Here is a 19296-nt window from a genome sequence, read left to right on the forward strand (position 1 = left end):
CTTATACTTCCTGTGTAATCATAAACTAGGCCAATTCTCGATGTGGAGGCCTCATTTCTTGCTTCAGGACATGTCCCCTCTTGAGAGAGGGGACTGTTTTTCTTTTATAAGGTCAGAGGTATACCCTCCCTAGACCATCTCTCCCTTACTGTCATCGGCTCCAGGAGAGGAGTGGCCAGAGAAGTAGAGGGATGACTGAATTAGGCTGGTGCCCCAGGGGCCCAGGGGCCCAGGAGGCCACTTGAGTGGGGCTTGGGTGAGGTGATGCTGCTGCTGCTGCTGCTGAGAGCTGGGACCCTTGCAGAGTAAGAGCTGGGGGGTCAGTGGACAGAGAGGGGCAGAGGTCACCACCTCCTCTCCATACTGGACTATATCCTCTTGTGTGGAAGGCTTCTGGGGGAGAGTACACAGGAGTACACAGACAGGTCCATGAAAGTCCCCAGAAAATGGGGGCAGGGGGCTTGGACAGACTCGGGGGATGGAGCCATGGAGATACCTGAGTGGTTCCAGAGGGAACAGCCAGCTCAAAGGCCCTGAGTGGGTGTGTGTGATTTGCTCGAGGTCTACGAAGATGGTCGGTGTGGTTACAGTGGTGTGAGCAAAAGGAAGAGGGGGAGAAGGTGAGGTCAGAAAGGAGTTATGGGGGTTAGACCCTGCAGGACCTTGTAGCCCATTGTAAGGGCTTTGGCTTTTGCTCTGAGTGAGGAGGAGGCCACAGGAGGGTTGTGAGCAAGGAGGAGACATGAACTGCCTTAGGATTTAACAGGATCCCTCTGACTGCTGAGTATAGAACAGACTGTAGGAGTGAAGATGGAAGCAGGGGCATCAGACACGAGGAAGCTACTGCAGTAATCCAGTGACTGATGATGGCATTGGCAGTGGAATGGGGAGGAGAGGCTGGATTCATGAAACATTTTGAATGGAGAGCACACAGAATTTGCTGAAGGATGAGAGTCTTGGGGCCAGACCAGGACACAGATAATGCCCTAACTAGAAGTAAGAAAAAAACCCCTCCAAGTCTATCTTGTTTAAGCCCTACTCTTTTGTGTTTTTTTTTTCCTCTGTTGCTTGCAACTGAACATATTCCTTCCTGATCCATGACCCCACCCTGGACACTGAGACCTGAGAAGGGGGAGGTTACCGGGGGCTGGGGGGACCTCCTCTCTCCTCAGGATGTCGCATGTCAGCACCCTGCATACAGTAAGTGTTCAGAAAACCCTCCCAGGAGGGAGGGGGAATTTATGAAGGGTCATGCTCAGTGGACCAAAGCTACATTTCAGTTCCCACAGGAGGCTGGACCTCAAAGGAGAGTGAATGAGGAAGATAGAGCAGCGCTTGTGGCAGAGGAAACAGCAGGAGCAGAGATGGGGGACAGAAAGAGGGAAGTGAGGCCACTTTGGGATGTGGAGTGCCAGTGGGGCAAGAAAGGTAGGACTTTGGCTTGTGATTACATTAGACATCTGCCAATGTGTTCAGCCAACTCCTGGCGGCATACAGTCAGGCTCAGTGTTTTGCTGAGCTGAAGTCAGAAAAAGCTCATTTTCCAGAAGAGGTCAATTTTTCATTTGGCCATTCTTCAACAATGGTGACAAGTCCCGGAGAAAGCTGAGGGTGACAACCAAGAATATTCTTGGCTAGTGGCATTGCTCAAGCAAAGTATCCGAGGTGGGCAGGGAAGACCCAGTAACTGTGACAGGAGAGTCCGTTTTGCTTTCTTAGACCTCACACTAGGGTGCAGTCTAGGTCTTCAGGGACTCCAAGCATTCACAGCTCTGGGGCAATGAGAAGTCACGAAGGGCTGAGGAGATGGTGAGTCCAACCACAAGAGGCATACTCTTCCCGATAGCTGCGTGCATTCTATGGCTCTCCGGCCCAACCACCGTACCTCCCAGACCCCCTCCTCCGGCCTCTTTATTGGCTGTTCATCCCCTCCTTCACACAACCTCCAACACTCCGGTTGGCTCTGCTCTCGGCCGACCCTCCTCCGTGTCCTTCCAGCCCGCTAGACTTTGCAGCCTTTGCATATTGGTTCATTTCGTTCTAGCACTGCCTTTTGAGGTCTCAACTGCCTTCATTCTGGGTCCCTCATTGGCTATCAACCATCTCTCCTCCTGGCTCCAGCCTTCACCGTCCACTCCCATTGGCCCTGCCCCTCCAGTCCCGCCTCCGAGGCTGTTCTTACACCGCCCCTTGGGTCTCTTTCTAGTCTTCGTATTTGTAAGTTCAGCCCTAGCACCGCCTCTTGAAGGCAGAGTGCAAGCTCACACGACTCCCCCACTGGTCCGCTGTAGCCATTATCTTTTCGTCATCTCCTCTACGCCATCAGCGCGTGGCTCTCCATTGGCTATTCGCGGCCTCTGTCTTCGCGTCCCGGTGCCTACGCAACCAAGGGATTTCCTGCTTTTCTGGCCGCTCCGTTCGCTCCCCGCTGCCCCCATCGCCTGTAGTCATCCCATTTCCCCCGCCGCACACATGCCGCTCCCGCTCACACTCCCCCACTAGCAGTCCTACTTCTGCTCTTTCCATCCCGGACCCCGCACCATCCCCATTTAGGCCTCCCCATTGATTCCCTGATCATCCCGCCTCCTGCACCGCCCACTCTCGGGCATCCCCATTGGCTGCGTGCTTCTCCTGCACTCGCTTCCCCGCTACGTCATCCAGGCGCGGCTCCCTATTGGCTTTCTGCTCTACCTGTCTTCCTCTCACCGCCTACACCCACCGTGAGCCGTACCCCCCCGCGCTGGCCTTCCCATTGGCTGCCCGCCCCTTCAAGCCCTGCCCCCGCTGGTCCCGCCACCGGTGCCGTCGGTGCCGCCGCCGCCGCCGATATGGCGCGCCCGGCCCCTGTGGAGCCCCCGCTGCGGCATCCTGCGCCCCCCTCGCCGGCCGCGGGCGAGCCCCGCACTTCTGTTGAGGCGGCGGTGGCCCCGCGGAGAGTGCTGTTCGCCGACGAGGCCCTGGGGCTGCCGCTGGCGCAGCTGCGCCGCTACCGGCCGTGGGGCGGGCCCGGGGCGGGCAAGATGGCGGCGGCGGCCGGGCAAGATGGCGACGGCGGCGGGGCTGACGAGGACGACGATGGCGAGGATGGGGATGAAGGGGAGGAGGAAGAGGAGGCTTGCCCTGCGCCCTCGCCGCTGTGCCCCGTCCCCGCTGGCGGGGGGTTTTACCTGGTGCCCACATTTTCGCTGCCGCCCGCGCCGGGCCGTCTGGAGCGCTTGGGGCGCGTCATGGTGGAGCTGGAGGCGCTGCTGCCGCCTCCCGGAGCGGTCCCCGGGGGTGCCGGGGTGTGGGTGCCTGGGGGGCGCCCGCCGGTGCTGCGCGGGTTGGTACGCGTGCTGAACCGCTCCTTCGAGAAAGCGGTGCACGTGCGGGCCTCACACGACGGCTGGGCTTCCTTCTGCGACCACCCAGCGCGCTACGTCCCGCGCAGCCCGCCGGGGGCAGGAGCGGGAGGACCAGGAGCAGGAGATCCCATCCTGGATCCCGGCCTGGGCCTGGGCTTGGGCCTTGGCCAGGCGTCCGCCTCCTCGCCCGACGACGGCGGCCGCACTGACCGCTTTGCCTTCCAGCTGCCCTTTGCTGAGGGCGCGGGCGATGGGGCGCGCCTGGACTTCGTGGTGCGCTATGAGACCCCCGAGGGCACTTTCTGGGCCAACAACCAAGGCCGCAACTACACAGTCCTGCTCCGGATCGCACCCGCTCCCACACCCACTGATGCTGAAGGGCTGCCCCAGCAGCAGCAGCTGCAGCAGCTGGAGCCACAGCCCGAGTGCCAGGGTCCCGTGGAGGCTGAGGCCAGGCAGCTGAAGAGCTGCATGAAGCCGGTGAGGCGCAGGTAATGTCTGCCAGCGCCACCTCCGCCAACGCAGGGCTGTGTCTAGGATGGAGGACAAGCATCCCGACCCTGGAACCCCCTCAGGCCTGCTCTCCAGGACAGGGAGGAGGGCGCATTCAGTCAGTTAGAGTAACGGAGGCCAAACATGTGCTAGGCTCTGTTTTAATTACTGGGGTTTCATTCATTTATTGAATTCCCCGGTAAAACCCTGAAGGAGACAGACATCTTCCCTACCCTCAAGGATCATGTAGGCTCCTCTGGGAGACGGTTTGAAAGAAAAAGAAAAAAAACAAGCAAGCAGATAAGATACAGAGGGATAAGATTAGTTGCGGAGAGGAAAGTGAAATAGGGTAAGGTGATAGTTTGGAGGGAATAGCTGCTTTAGAATGTTCAGGGAAGGCCTTTAAGGAGGTGAGTCCTGGATGATCATGAGTCATGTGCAGGTATGGGGGTGGGGTGGGGAGAGTTTGTAGAAAAGGGAACAGGAGGACTTTTCTGAGGAGGTGCCATTTAAACTGAGTCCTGAATGGTAGAGGAGGAGTGGTTATGCACAGGTATGGGAGCAGAGGGAGCTGAGGACAGAGGTCCTAAGGTGAGAATGAGTTTGGTGTGAATGATGAGCTGTGTGCTGCAGTGGACAGAACTTCAGTGATCTAGTAGGGTAGATCAAGGGCTTTACCAGTGGGGGGCAGGGGATCTGATCCCCATTTGACAGAGCAGCAAACGGATTCCAGAGGGGGAAACTGGTTGAGGAAGTGATGGCGCCTGGCTTTTCCAATTCTACCATGGCTGACCTTGAAGCCTGTGCATCTCTTTACTGTTATGTTCTAGTCCAGTGCGAGGTCTCCTGCAGGATTGAGGGGCTGAGTCTATGCTCTCACAGGGAAGCAGTGGCTCTGGCAGAGGCAGAACCAGATGGGCCTGGACTTGAAGCTCTTGTCCTTTGTTTTTGCCTGTGACCATTCAGAGCCTGGGAGAAGGAACCACTTAACCCCAGGAGGCATCATAGGAGACTAGATTTTCGCAATCAAGCTAGGAGTTCTTTGAAGGTAGCAGCTAGGCCTGATTCTTTAGGGGGATGGGGTCACGTAAGTCTAGTCTGGGAGAAGTAGAGTCTCTGTGCATGTGTGGGAAATGCACACATTTCCCTGCCTCTGTGAAGGACTGGAAATGGGAATGGGAAAATGCGTTCTGGACCTTGTATATGCTTGATCAGAAGCCTCAGGCTGCAGCAAGATGTTTGTGGTCCTGGCAAGGCCTTAGGCTATGAGTGAGTGATTCAGAAAGGTCTAGCTTGGGGCTGGTGGGCAGGCAAGTACCCACTTACGGACCTGTGAGCCCCACAGTAACCTGAGACTTAGTGTAAGGGGGCCAGGCAGCATGCCTTCCCTTACAGTGTTAAGAGAATGGATTCTGACATCAGAGTGCCTTGGTTCAAATTGCAGCCCTGTGGTCTGTTGGCTTTGTGACCTTGGCTAACTCATTTAACCGCACCATGCCTCAGTACCCTCACCTGTAAAACAGATAATTACAACACCTACTTCAGAGGAGATGAGTTAAAGCACTCAGAACCAAATCTGGCTCATAGCAGCGCCAGAAAGTGTTAGCTAGTGTTTATGTTTAGGGAATCACACATACAGTTTCTTGGATACCCCTCCCAAACTCGGCTCTGCCCATCACCTACTGTGTGGCCTTGCCTCATTTTCTTCATCGTAAGCCTCAGTCTTCTCATCTGCTAAAGGGGAATGACAGTCACTTTGGATTGAACACAGCAAACATGGGCAAGGCAGTAAAGGATAGTGGTAGCTGTGGAAGAGAATAGTGGTCAGCATTTACTGAGCTGTGTGCTGAGAGCTTCAAGTCTGTTCTCTCCTGAGTCCTGTTGTGTGTGCTCTGTGTTACAGGCGCTCTGGTTATGTGCATTTGATAAAGGGGGATACTGAGGTAGCTCAGGGAGTGACAGTGCCAGGGAGGACATGCTGGGGACTTTTTTTTTTTTTTTAAACTACACTTCTGAAAGTTCTGACAGGGTTCGGGAAGAATTCTGCATCTCATTCCTGGTGTTTCCAGCAGGGTATGCTTTTCTTCTCTCTCTCTCTCTCTTTCTCGCTCTTTTCTGTCTGTCTCTCTCTTTGCTTTTTTGGAGGTATCCCTTTACAAAGTGTAGTGATCTTAAGTATAGGGCTCAGTGGATTTTTACATACATATGCTCGTGTAGCCATCACCCAAATCAAGGTTTGGAGTGGTCCTGGTTCCCAGAAGCGCCTTCATTTCTGTCACTTTTCCCAAGTTGTCTTCCCAGGTGGCTGCATGGGAGCCCTGTCTGTAAGATGCGACAGTTTGGGTAACCAGAGTTTGGTCATTTTAGAGTGTAAAAGGAAGAGAACCAGAGAAATCAAAAGCTCGCAGGGCCAAGGTGGGTGGAGAGGGTGTTTTTCTTTTAAAATACATGGGTGGTTTTAAGGAGAAATTGAAGCAGCCCGTTCAGACAATTGTTTTGGTATCTGGCCCCAGGTCTGTGGTTCCTAACATGACTTGTGATATTATTTTAAGTGGGCAGATGGCTTTTTGATAGCTTCTTTATCTTTTGATCTCAGCTCTTGCAAAGGGGAGGTTGGTGCTCATTGCAAGATCAGCGGTAAGATTTTCTTTGTAGGTCGGTGGCTTTCTTGGCGAGTACATTTCAACTTATTATTGTTTTAAAAGCTGTGTGCTGCCCGGGACTTGGAGCACTGTTGAAGAACAGCTGCCCCTGCGACCCAGCCCTCTTGGGAACCGGTAGCTGGTCGCAGGGGATAGGCTGAACGTGCGGGAGCCCTGTGGTAGAGGGCCTTGTTCAGAAGTGCCGGCCGCAGCCCCCCCCCCGCCGCCACCCGCCTGCCCCGAACTGGGCATGGCCACGTCAGGTGGGGGCACAGGGGAAGTCTGTGGGACCAGGCTTTTGATAACACTTAGGCTTCGAGATGATCCATCAACAAGCATTTGTTGAGGGCCTGCTATGTGCTGGGCACGGTGCTAGGTTCAAACAGGGAAAAAGACGCAGACTGGCACTAAGCTGTCGAGGGTTTTGTGGTGGAACTGGGTGGGAGAGGCAGGGACAGAGGGCTTGGTGTGTGATGCTTGGCAGAGACCCTACTCTGTGCTGGGCGTTTTGCTGAGGGTTCGCGTGCAAAGGCCTCATCTAATCCTTTCAGCATTCCCCTTGAGAGAGACTGTTTTTTATCCCTCTTTCCTGGATGAGCAAACTGAGGCTCCCAGAGTCCAGAGTCCTAGGGCTGGTGTCGGGAGGAACCCTCCTGGTCTGCCTTGGCTTAACACCCTTAGGAGGTGTCCTGTTCCTCTTAGAAAGAAAGACCAAGAAAGCCTCAGCATGGCCTTCCAGCATCCCCCTGCCCTGTCCCCCAGTCTGTCCTCCACAGCTGCTAGTCTCACATCCCACTGTCCTCTGCCTTCTGAGCTCCTGTCACTGTGGTCTTAACAAGGTGCCTTGCCCCTTACTGCCTGCTGTTTTCGATCACCAGGAATGTTGATCCTGTACTCCTTGCGGTCTCCTCGTTTTGATCCCTCAGTTCTAAGAGTGCTTCCCCTGGAAAGCTTGTCTGTCCCAACATCCTGATGTTTTCTTAGCATGGCCCTGATGTTTTCATAGCGTGGATCAGGCGAGCCCTGCCTGAAAATGTCATGTAGCAGAACAGGTGTTTGTTGCCACAACTTTAAGATCATTTCCCACCCCGCCTGGCAGTCCTATTCTATTTTTCTGATCCACTCTTGTCTCCACCTTGTTGTGACTCTTTTCAAATGTTCTTTACCTTCAGACTTTACTTCCTGCTTCAAAAAACAAAAAGAAGCTGAAAGGATGGAACTCCCCATAGCTCACAGCCCCCCAGCGTGCAAACTAAGTTCCCTCCCTTGTGTTACAGGGGAGGCGGGGCCCCTTTTACTGCCTCAGGCCAGTCTCCCCATTTGTGCTCTGCAAGTTCCATTTTCTGCCACCTGCTCCAGAACTTGACCCTTTCTCTCCTGGCCGCTTTTTTGGCCCTTCTCACTGATCCTCTCTTGGCCTTTATACATGCTAGCATCTCTACTGTCTGAAAAACCTGTCCTTTGACCTCCCCTCTGTCCCTGCTGCTCCCGACCAGCACCTAACCACCCCTTCCTCTTCAGTGCTGACCCCTCTCTGAAGAGTTGCTGACACTCTCCTTCTCCATTTGCTTCAGCCCCCCACATCTACCAGATTCCAGAGGTGGTTTTGGTTTTCTTCTTGAAGTTGCTGAGCATTCCTACTTAACACCGTCTCCCCTTGCCTTGGGACCACGCTGTGCTGCTTTTCCTCTTAACCCCCTGGCCCTTCTCCTTGCTCTTGCCTTCAGCTCACATAGCCAGGCTCGGTGTCTCTCACTTGGCTGCTGTCCCAAAGATGGGTCCGGTGTTCGAGATCCATCACCTCCCCAGCAGTGTTCCTGAGCGGCCTCTCCCTGACCCCTCCCTTGCTTATCTTCCTTCTAAGCATCCTAAGCCCATCCTGACCCTGGAGTCTGGGCCAGGGCCCTTTGTTCCAGGGCATTCTTCCTTTCCTGAAGGCACTGACCTCAGTTTGTAGTTAGACCTTCATTAGGGGATTATTGGATGACCCTCTCTGCCCTCTTAGACTGTAAGCTCCGTGAGGGGTAGGGACATGGTCTGCTTTTTGTTCACCTCTGTATTCCTGCAGGGCCTGCCACGGTGCCTGGCACTTAACAGGTGCTCAATAAATGTTTGTTGAAAGAATGAGTGTGAGTTATTTTTTTAAATGTCTTCCTCCACACGAAATTGTCAGCTTGCTAGTTGGGTGTGCTCCCCCTTGTGTCTCCAGGGTCTGTCACTGGGCTGATGCACAGTAAGGCCTCAGTGATTTTTAGGTCACCTGTTGCTGAATGGTTGGGGACACAACTTGCTCTCTGAGTTGGCAGCCTTAGGGGAAACCAGAACAAACAAAGTTGAAACAGGACAGGCCAAGGGCCATCTTAGTTGTCCAGAAAGTCAGGATTGAGTGGGAAAGCGATCCTTTTGTACTCCACTGACAATTGGTAGGGCATCATGGTTAAGGATGTGGACTGCGGCCATACACTATGGAAGTGGTGGAGCTGGGCTCTGGGCCAGGGTGGTCCTCCTCTAGTTCCACAGTTCCTAAAGGCTATACCAGGCTGGGTGGTGCGTCTGACCAGCGGGGCATTGCCAGGCAAGTTGCTGTCCTTTTCAGAGCCTCAATTTCCCTCAGTGGGAATTTGGAGGGGATCACTGTTTGTTAGCACTTTATAGGCGATGTTCCACTATTTTCTCAGTCTACCCCACAGTCCTCTGGGGTGGCTGTTACCATTATACCTTCCTTATGGAGGAGGAAAGTGAGGCATCGAGAGGTTAAGTGACTTGTTCCAGGTCACACAGCTGGTAGGTGGCAGAGCTGAGATTATTCAAAGTTACCTGTTCTGACCCTTCATTGAACTGTGAAATCAGTTTCCTGGATCCCAACCAATATTAAAGAAAAAGAAGTAGCGTAGGAAATAGTGTGCATCACAACACGTAGTAAAGGTAAGTGCTGTTTCACTCAAAGAACAACTGTTTTTCAGTTTTCTGTAACTGTATATTTACACATGTATGGGGGGTGCTGGCTTATGATGTCAAATGTATTTCTTACTGTGGGTCACTGCCAAATGAATGAAGTTCCTTCCATGAAAGAAGCTCGTGGCCACAATAAACTGCTTTCCTCCCTCCCAGCCCGCTGGAGGGGCTGTGAGTCCCAGAGTCGACACTGACACAGACTGTAGCTAGGGAAGGCAGAGCAGTGCCCCCCCCCCCCCGAATGTGGTGGCTTTCACAGCTGCTTCAAACCCTGTTCTTGTCAGAAAGCAGATGGCTGGGTGGGGGTGGGGGGGTGGTAACCAGAATCCTGGGATTCCAAGTATCATGGGGCAGGTTTCTGAAGCCACCTGACCTCCTGGGGAGTCAGCATTATCTTCGAGTTGACTGCATGGGAGCTGGGGTCTGCTGAGTTTCCCTTTGGGTTTCAGCACATGACCCACTTTGGGCTGGCCAAGTTCTTTGAAAACAGCTTCAGGGGTACTCCCATAGGACTCGGGGTGGCGGCTGCAGTGATGTGACTGCTCTGAGAGTCTGCTTTGTTCTCGCCCATTGGGGGTTGTCAGCCCTCCCCCGCTTGCACTCTGGCGATTAACTTTTTTGTTCTGTCTCGGCTGGCCCAGGCTGGGGCTGACGGCACCTCTTTCTGAAATCTCACCTTCCGGTCTCCCCGCATGTCGTCTGAGGTCAGCGGTCGTTGAATTTCCTGATGGCAGGAGGAATTTCACACCTAGGAGACTGGTGTGGCCCCTTCTAGGCTGCGCTGTCTTGACTAGTTCTTGAGAACACCCCAAGGATGCATGCTGGGTGTGGGCCCAGGTTCCCGGGCCTGCCCCCGGCCCACTACTGCGTTTTGCCCTGGAGGAGATAGCACGTGGCATTTGTGGGGCTGGTGCCAAAAGAGCAGGTTTCCTTCTCGAAAATTAGCAAGCACCCTGGAGGTACAGTTTTGTTCTTAATCTCCTCCCTCCCAGTTTTTCTAAGAACCCCTCTTCTCTGTTACTGATCAGTGAGTCAGTATACACTAGTACTCCATTTCTCTTACTATCCTCCTTTTGATTAAAGTCATAGCTGCCCCTGAATGTTTACTGTGAAAGACAGTTCAAGGATATCTAGGTTTTTTTTTTTTTCAGCCCACAGTTTCGAACAGTCTTCAAAATGGAGCCTTCTTTGGATTGTTATCAGTGTGGTGTGTAGTTAGTGGGTGTAGAGACATGGTTCCTTGAGCCTCAGTTTCCGCAATTGTAAAAAGGGAAGGGTGTTGCTTTGAAGGATAGATGTGAAGGTTTTCAAATGACTTGGTGTATCAATGAAAAGGGCCCATGTTGGAGGAGATGAACGATAAATGCTGTGCCTCCTGCTTTCATCTCTCTGACTTCAGAGGTATGGAGAGAGCCCTGTGTACTTCTGCTGACTTTGTGGATCTTGGGATCGGCTGAATTGCTTGACCTGATTTTTGGAAGCTCCCCCTCTTCTCACGCTCCTCTGCTGCAGAAGAGATGCTCTGGGGGCTGAGGGATTTGTTTTGTATTTGTTTTTCCTCTCCTTCCTTCAGCTGAACTGTGGAATTCTTTTCCTTCTGGTTGGCTGCATCCTGTGTCCCTCCCCGCCCCACCTTTTCTCTCTCAAATACATCTAGGACTCTGGAGTGGTATTTCAGAGCCTGGTTGTACATGTTAGCACTGGGCCAGATGGCAGGGGACGGCTTGCCTAGTCCTGCCCCTGGGAGGGAGGGCTACCCTTCTGTTTGTGGGTCTTCTTGAAGAAGCTTGCTTTAGAAGATCCTAGAAAGGTAACTTTCTCTCTAACGAAGGACTGTACCAGCAAAAGAAGTCTTCAGAAATCGTGTTGGGCCACAGGTCCAAAGACCTAGATTTTAAACTTACTGGGGGGACTGGCGCAAGACCAGGCTGGTTTGTTCCAAATCCCCCTTTCTTCTCTGTGACGCTTGGGAGTTGGTGGCCAGGATTCTGGAGTCACTCAATCCCGGGCCTGGTAATATTCAGATTCAAATACCTTTGGTGGGACGCAAGAGCCCTAGTCCATAGAGAAAGACAGATAGTCCCTTCTGGAGCTTCCAGACTCTAGATCCATGTACCTGATTCAAATTTCCTCCCTGAGGGATCTTGCTGCAACTTCCGTGTCTGGTGGTCACCTAGCCACATGTCCCACGAAGGCAGGGAAACTGGGAATGAATATATGGGCAAAAGGCAGGTCCAAAGAAAAGCCTGAATAAATGAAGAGGGAGAGATCTTGTCTGTTATTGCTGCCCCCCTCTACCTACTTCTGGAAAGGATCGGAGATGGTGTTGGGGTAAGACCCCAGTTTCCCCCTACCCCCTGTCCAGGAAGTAGCAGTTTGTTGATCAAGAGCCTGGATTTAGACATGGGAGCCAGAAGGCTTAGGTTTTGGTCCTTGCTGCCTGACCTCGAGCCATTTTCTCAGCTTCCACGTCATTATCTGTGAGATGCAGATAATACTACCACCCACTTCACAGGATTAAAAGTACCCACCTCACAGGATTATTGTGAGGCTGCGTTAATAGATGTGAAAGCACCCAGAACAGTGCCGAACATCATAGAAGGTATTCTATTCAGGTCAGCTAGTGATCCCCGGTTTCTGAGAGACAATTAATTATGTTTTTCAAAAAGTTGCAACCATCTGCAGAAATGTCAATGTCATCATATTACCTTTTAGGAATGAGAAGGTCGGAGCAATTGCCTCAGCTCCTCTCTGCCTCTGCGCATGTTTTTGTTAACGCTTCCCTCTCATTTGCCTTAATCTGTAAACATTTGGTACTCATTTCTGAGAATGAGAACAGCGATTTCTCCATGATCCCTGTGACCCCACCCCTGGGAGAGACTGGGCGAAATACACTTGCCTTATGCCACTTAGACGGCGGGGCCTGACTTGCGTTGTGGAGGAGGACCAAACTTAATGAATATCCATGGTCGATTCAGCCCCCTACTCCGTGCCAGACCCTGGTGTCTGGCTCGATGGCCTTGACTGCCCTATGCTTGGTGTGTATATCCTGACTGTCCTGTGCTCCGTTTTAAGGTGAGGAGGGCGAGGCTCCGAAAGCTTAGGGGGTTGGCCAGGCTGATTGGGTGACGGGGGGCGTGTTGGTGGAGAGACCCAGGTCTTTGGGACCCTGGGCTACTTCTTTTTTCTGCTAGCTTCCTTCCTGTCCTCCAGTTGCTTCCTTCCTCCTCTTTGCTGCTTTTCTGAGTCCCACAGTTCTCACCTGGCCTTTCTTGGAGAAAGCGGGTTCCTCTACGGCTAGGAATATACCCTAAGGAAATGATCCAAAATGCTCATATAAGCCATGCCCAGTAGTGTCTGCTGGAGTCTGCTTCGTGAGAGCAGAATGAAGGCAACAGGCGAGCCGCTCAGGAGGATGGGCGTGGGTTACAGACGTCACGGTGAGCCACTGTGAGGGTAAACGGCCACCTCAGGTGTTGACAAGAGCATATAGTGAAGCTTCATATGGTTGCACGGACACTGCACGGACAAAGCCAGCTGCGAAATATTGTCTGCGGAAGCTAAGTTGATTTTGTAGAATATCTGGAATGAACTTGTCCTTCATGGTCCTAGTGGTTGCCTCCAGCTGATGTGTGACTTTTCCCCCTTCTCTATGCTTTTCTGTGTTTCACAGCATTTCCCCAATGTGTCTGTAGGACTTTTCCAATCGGGTTGGGTAAAAAGAGGTGGCAGAAGGGAAGACGGCCACTGTCCCTTGGGAGTGGGCCACCACGGAGGCTTGGAAGGGGCCAGTGGGTGGCAGACCTGGCCTCTCAGGGACATCAGATCCATGCATTCTCCCCTTTGCCCCCAACAGGCCTGCTGAGGAAGAGCTGAGGATGAGGAGCGCGGAGGACAGCACCCCTGCTGTGGGTAAGCCATTGGCAGGCTGTGGGGGTTTCAGCTTCTGTGCACTGTTCCGTTCTTTGTCCCTGTTTTCTCTCTATGAAGTAGGAGGTCCCCTCTGCCTTCAGCTGTCTCAGAGAGCCTCAAAGACAAAGCTGCCAAGTAGCCCAAAGAGTAGCCTTTCTTAACTAAACCTAGTCTGCCTGGACACCCGCCTCATCCCGACGCTACCCCTTCTCTTCTCTCCAGCAGAGCGCCCTAATGTCCAGGAGTCAGTGGGTCCCCTGGTGGCCCCCACCCCTCTCCGCCCATGGCCTCAGATGACACTTCAGGTAAGCAGGCCCTGGCAGCCTCTGGATGGACAGCCCAATGGGAGACTGGGTGGGGGGGGGCAACTTGCTCCAGGTCTACCCTAGGTCGGAGGGCGGCCCCCCAAAGCAGAACCTGATGGCGGAGGGTGGAGAGCCAGGATTCACCCGAGCTTTGTTATGTTAGCAAACATTTATCAAGTGCTTGCCCTGTGCCAAGCAGTCCTGGGCACTGGGAAGCTGGGAGCGACCAAAAAAGAGGTCTCCATGGGACTTATTTACATTTTGGTGGAGTGAGACATGACAAAACAAAAGAATAGTTAAAATATATGCTGTTTTAGGTGATGATGAGTGCTAAGGAAAAAATAAAGGGATGGGGAGTGTGTGTGTGTCATACGTGTGTGTGCACACGCACATGCATATGGGGGTGGGGGGAAGGTTTGTGAGTTTAGAGCAGGGGAGGCCTTCATGGAAAGTGAGATTTGAGCAAAGATTGGAGAAGGTGAGAGTGAGCCACATGAGTAACTAGGGGAAGAACATCCCAGGCAGCTGCAAAGCCCCCCAGGCAGGGCCATGACTAATGTGTGAGGAACAGCAAGGAGCAGTGAGGGGGCGGGGTTGGGGAGCAGCAGGAGGTGAGGTCAGACAGATCATATAGGATCTCGTGGGCCTTGGAGAGAACTCGGGCTTTTACTCTGAGCGACAGGGGAGCCACGGAAAGGTTGTGAGCAGAGTAGGGCCATGATCTGACTTAGGATTTAACAGGCTCCCTTTGGCTGCGGTGAGGACAGTAGGCTGTAGGAATGAGGGCAGAAGCAGGGGACTGTGATGGGGAGGCAACTGCAGCGGTCCAGGCAATTGATGCCGGAGATGACAGGGGAGATAGAGATTCTGGAGATGTATGTTAGAGAGAAAGAGAGAGAGAGAGAGAGAGAGCGCGCGCGCTCGCATGTGTGTATGTGTGTGTTTTAGTACAAAGGTTTTCAAACATATATAGAAGGAAAGAGACTAGTATAATGAACTCACATATTCCTGTCACCTAGCTTCAACAAATTTCAGCACATGTCCATTCCTACTTTTTCCATACCCTCTCTGCCCCACCCCCCAATTGCCTATGGAATTATTTTGGGAAGAAATCCAGACATTATCTCATCCACAAATATTTCAGTTTGTATCTCAGAAAATTAAGCACTCTTTAAAAAAAAAAACAACACACTGCAGCATCATGCCTCAGGAAATCAACAGTTAGTCCTTAGTATCATCAAATATTTGATCAGTGTTCAAATTCCCTTATCTCATAGGTGTTATAGGATCCAAACCAGGTCAACACATTACATTTGGTGGATGGGTCTTTTTTAGATTTTAAAATCTCCCTCACTTTTCTGGCAGTTTGTTTGTTTGTTGAAGAAACCTTGTTTGTCCTGTAGAGTTTCCCACAGGCTGGTTTTGGCTGATTGTATGGAAACACATTTATCACTCTCTTTTTATCAAGATGTTAATTCCACTTAATTAATGTGATCTATTAAATCCAATTAATCCACTTTAAATTGATTTATTAAATACCATCTATTATTATGAAACTAATTTAACTAGAATTGATTCTATTTAATTCTCTTATTCCCATTTCATTTAGTAACTGGAATTCTTCTCCAAAGAAAAACGTTCTCTTATCAACCATTTGGCTGCCTTGAGGGTATATAATTTGTATTGAAAAAGCTGTATAAATGCTTAATTTTTTCCCTTTTATTTACCAGTTTTCAGAAGAAGTGAACTTCTCCAAAGGTGACCAACTAAAGGATTTTTGGTTTTGGTGTATTATTACTAACTCGTGAATTTTAAACATATTTGATAAGTTTCTACCCATTGCATTTATTTACTCATTTTGATGTTTAAATTGAACTCTCTCCAGTCAGTAGGAACTTGTTTACGTTGGTTCCAGAGTCCTTTTGAACAGTCCCATCATTCTTTGACCACTTCTTCAGATTCTTGAATGACAGTGTGTCCTAGACTCATTTTGTACTTACCCTACCTGCAGCCAGTTAGTTAGAAAGCTCTGGTTCCTTTTAGGGGCGAATGGTATTTAGAAACTAGAATCTGGGTGCTCCGTGTGCTTTCCTCCTTCTAGATAGGCCATTGTTTCTAGGCCTTGTCAAAATAAATGTCTTTGAAAGAGAAAATACCTGAATTCACGTGGATATTCTGGATCTGTTTTAGAAGTCAGCCAACATTACTTACGGAGAGCCATTCACCAAATGTTGGGGCCCACTGCCTTCCTTAGCTTAATGATCTGCAGGAAGTCCCCTTTTACTCTATCTGATTTGGTTATGTTAATAAAGATGACATAGGCTTTGGCATTTGGAGCATTAGAGAGGGCTCTTTAAGGAGGGTGTACCTGGAAACACGGGTGGGGCTGGGTGTGGGCTGTCATCAGTCTCACTGTCTCTGCCTGTCCCGTCCCCTCCTCTACTTCATTCCTCTTCCTTTCTCTCCCCTCCTGCCCTATGTCCCCTCCCCTTCCAATGGCTCTAGGTTTCTGAAGTTACAGTGACTGGCAAACCCCCAGAGGAAGGTGACGTCCCCAGAAGCAATCCGCCTGTGGCTTTCACAGAGGTCCCCCAGGCACGGGCCATCAGGATTCTCCCCTCTTCCTCTCTCTGTGGCCTGGGTGGCTCCCCCAGGGACCAGGCCTCGGGGCCCGATACAAGTGAGGGGGCAGCCGGGCCTCTTCTGGAACCCAGTCAGCAACAGGTGGAGGCCACGTGGGAAGTATCACAAGAGAATGGAGGGGGCCGAAAGGACTCCATGGTGGGGGCCTTAATGGATGAACCCTCTGGGGGTCTGGAGGTTGTGGGTGGGTTGGAGGAGCTGCTTGGCGAGGACACCATTGACCAGGAGCTGGAGCAGCTCTACCTGTCCCACCTGAGCCGCCTGCGGGCCGCTGTGGCTGCAGGTGGGGTGGGAGGTGGCGGGGAGGGCCCCACAGATGGGGGGGTGTCCCCCAGCCATCCCCTGGGCATACTCACGGACCGCGACCTGATCTTGAAGTGGCCTGGCCCCGAGCGGGCCCTGAACAGTGCCCTGGCTGAGGAGATCACTCTGCACTATGCCCGGCTGGGGCGTGGTGTGGAGCTTATCAAGGACACTGAGGATCCTGATGAGGAGGGGGAGGGCGAAGAGGGACTCTCCATTGTACCCTCCAGCCCAGAAGGGGACACCCCCAAGGAATCACCTCCAGAAATCCTCTCAGGGGCCCATCCTGTGGTAGCCACTATGGGAGATGTGTGGCTCCCATGGGCGGAGGGCTCGGGCTGTGACAGCCCCGTGGTCCTGGGTGCAGAGGGTCAGTTCACTGGGGTTCCAGAAAAGGGGATGGGCAAGGACACCGACTCTCTGCGCATAAGTAGGGTGATGGCTGGGGTGACCGGGCCCCCAGGGGAGGAAGAAGGCCGGATGGAGTTTACCACTGAGTGGACAGACAGCTTGGTTCCTAGATCTGGTAAGGAGCCAGCTGCTTCAGTCCTATGGGGGCAAAGTTTGACCCTCAGTCCCTTGGGGGCTGAAGTCTGTCCTTCTAGCCTGGCCAGGCCCCATGTGAGCCCCCAGGATGAAGAGGGTGCAGGCCCAAGCCTGGAGCCCGCAAAGAAGTCTCCCACCTTAGCAGCCCCTGCGGAAAGTGTGTGTGTATTGCCTCCCCAGCTGCGGGGGCCCTTGACCCAGACTCTGGGGGTCCTGGCTGGGTTGGTGGTGGTCCCTGTAGCTCTGAACAATGGTATGTCCCTCCTGGTGCTTGCGCTGTGCCTCTCTCTGGCCTGGTTCTCGTAGAGGCTGCTTGTGTGGGGTGCAGCAGTAACAGACTTCCCCCTCCCCAGGGTGTGGGGAGAGGCCGTCCCTGCACTGCACCCAGGGGGTTCAGATAGGATGTGTGGCCTGTATAGTGAGGGGTCTTTTGCTTCTGAGAATGCCCAACTGGAGAGAGACCTTCCCGTCCCTGAGGACTTGTCGGCACAGGGCTCCCTGTGGTGATGCCGGTGGAGGGGAACAGGGCACGGTGGACGGTGTGAGATAACTTTCAGAGAGGGACTGGGCATGTCCTCCCTTCCTTCCCCCCCTCCCCAAGCCTGTATTTATTTTTGTATAATTCTCTGGACGAGGGCGAGTGGTCGTGAGCTGGTCTTGGGGCACAATTACCCAGAGATATATTTATTAACAGCCAACCTGTGCAACCTGCTGGAGCTTTATTTTTAATTTAATTTATATAGAGTACCTATTATTATATGCCACAATAGAGCTCTATGAGAAATGATGTGTCTTGCTGTACAGTGTTCTCCCGTGTGGGCCTGAGTGTGTGGGGTGGTCCTGTTCTGTGGGAGGGGCGGGTGGGGAGTTGTCTGCTGCCACAGCTTCAGTACGTGTCACCTCACCTTATGGTCCTGCCCTGTGTGGTCTGGTGGTCTTTGGAGGGGCGGGTCCTTTGGTCTTTTCTATATTCTGCCAGGGAGGGAGGAAGAACGATTGCCATGTGAGGGTTTGGTGTCGAACACACGGCTGCGGCGGTGGATGTGGTCATCTGTAGATGTGGGAATACTGGCTGCGAATAAGCCACAAGGTTTTGAGGTTCCTGGAAAAAAAAAAGAAGCCTTTGACACCAGGAAGGAGACCCTTCTGTCTCCAAGATTGGGAAGGTCTCAGAAGGGACAGAGGAGTTAATGTGCTGTGAAGAATTCATACCAGAGTTGCTGTCCACAGACTTTGCCTTTATAACTCAAAACAGGAAACCCAGACGCTTTGAAAGAAAGGATAGATATATTTACTGCATGCAAATAAAAATCTCTGCATTAGCACAACAAAACACCATATATTTATTTACTTGCCTTCGCAACAAAACTTTACACCAACTTTCTTTCGTTCTTCTCCAGGGCTCCCCTGCTTTTCTGAAACAGCCCCAATCAGATTGTTTGCCCAGCCACTTCTGCAAAAATCCCTGATGGTATTTGATTGGTCCATCAACAGCCACATCCCAGATTTCATCTTCCTTGACCTGTTGGCAACATTTGACACAGCTGGTCATCTCCCCCACCTTGAAATCTCTCTTTACTTGGTTTCTGGGACACCACACTTGCCTGGTTTTCCTCTTTCCTCGTTGGCCACTCCTCTAGAACAGGGCCTGGCACCTAGTATGTCCTCAATAAATGCCTACTGATTGAAATAAATGAGGGAACAAATAAACGGATGTGGGAAAATAGAGACATGGTTAGAGAGCTCAGCTGGGCATTCAGTGGTGACAAGCTCAGTTCAGTTCCACAAATGTGGACTGACCACCTTTTCTCTGTTCTGAGGACACAGAGGAAGGATCTCACCATCTAGTGGGAGAGACAGACACAGAGAAAGGATTTTAGTACAGTGTGGTTAGCTCATTAGCAGTGATGGGGGCCTCAGGACATATGCTCAGCCCAGTGTGGGGACTCTGGAAACCTTTTGGGAGGGCACGGTGCCTGAACTGTGTTTAAAAATGAGAAGGAATCCAGCAGGTAGTAGAGGGGAAGAGAGAGCAGTCCAGTCAGAAGGAATAGCATTGCAGAGGTTTGGAAGTGGAAAACAGGCACTGAAAACAGATTCAGCACCCACTCATTTCATCTGTCTTTCAATGAGGATATTCTCACTTGGTCAAAT

At 52.1% G+C, this 19296-nt stretch overlaps 1 protein-coding gene across 1 annotated transcript; it reads left to right on the plus strand.

The window, feature by feature from the left end:
- Positions 1-2828: 2828 nt before the first annotated feature.
- On the plus strand, positions 2829-18462 carry PPP1R3F (protein phosphatase 1 regulatory subunit 3F; the record flags this gene model as incomplete). The annotated part of the gene is made up of 4 exons (XM_080795393.1): positions 2829-3835; positions 13290-13345; positions 13568-13650; positions 16156-18462. The coding sequence occupies 4 exons, from the start codon at positions 2829-2831 to the stop codon at positions 17446-17448; spliced, it is 2439 nt and encodes an 812-aa protein (XP_080651519.1). The 3' UTR covers positions 17449-18462.
- Between the last annotated feature and the right edge of the window lie 834 nt (positions 18463-19296).

This window comes from Martes martes, assembly GCF_963455335.1.
Source record: "Martes martes genome assembly, chromosome: X".
Lineage (NCBI taxonomy): Eukaryota > Metazoa > Chordata > Mammalia > Carnivora > Mustelidae > Martes > Martes martes.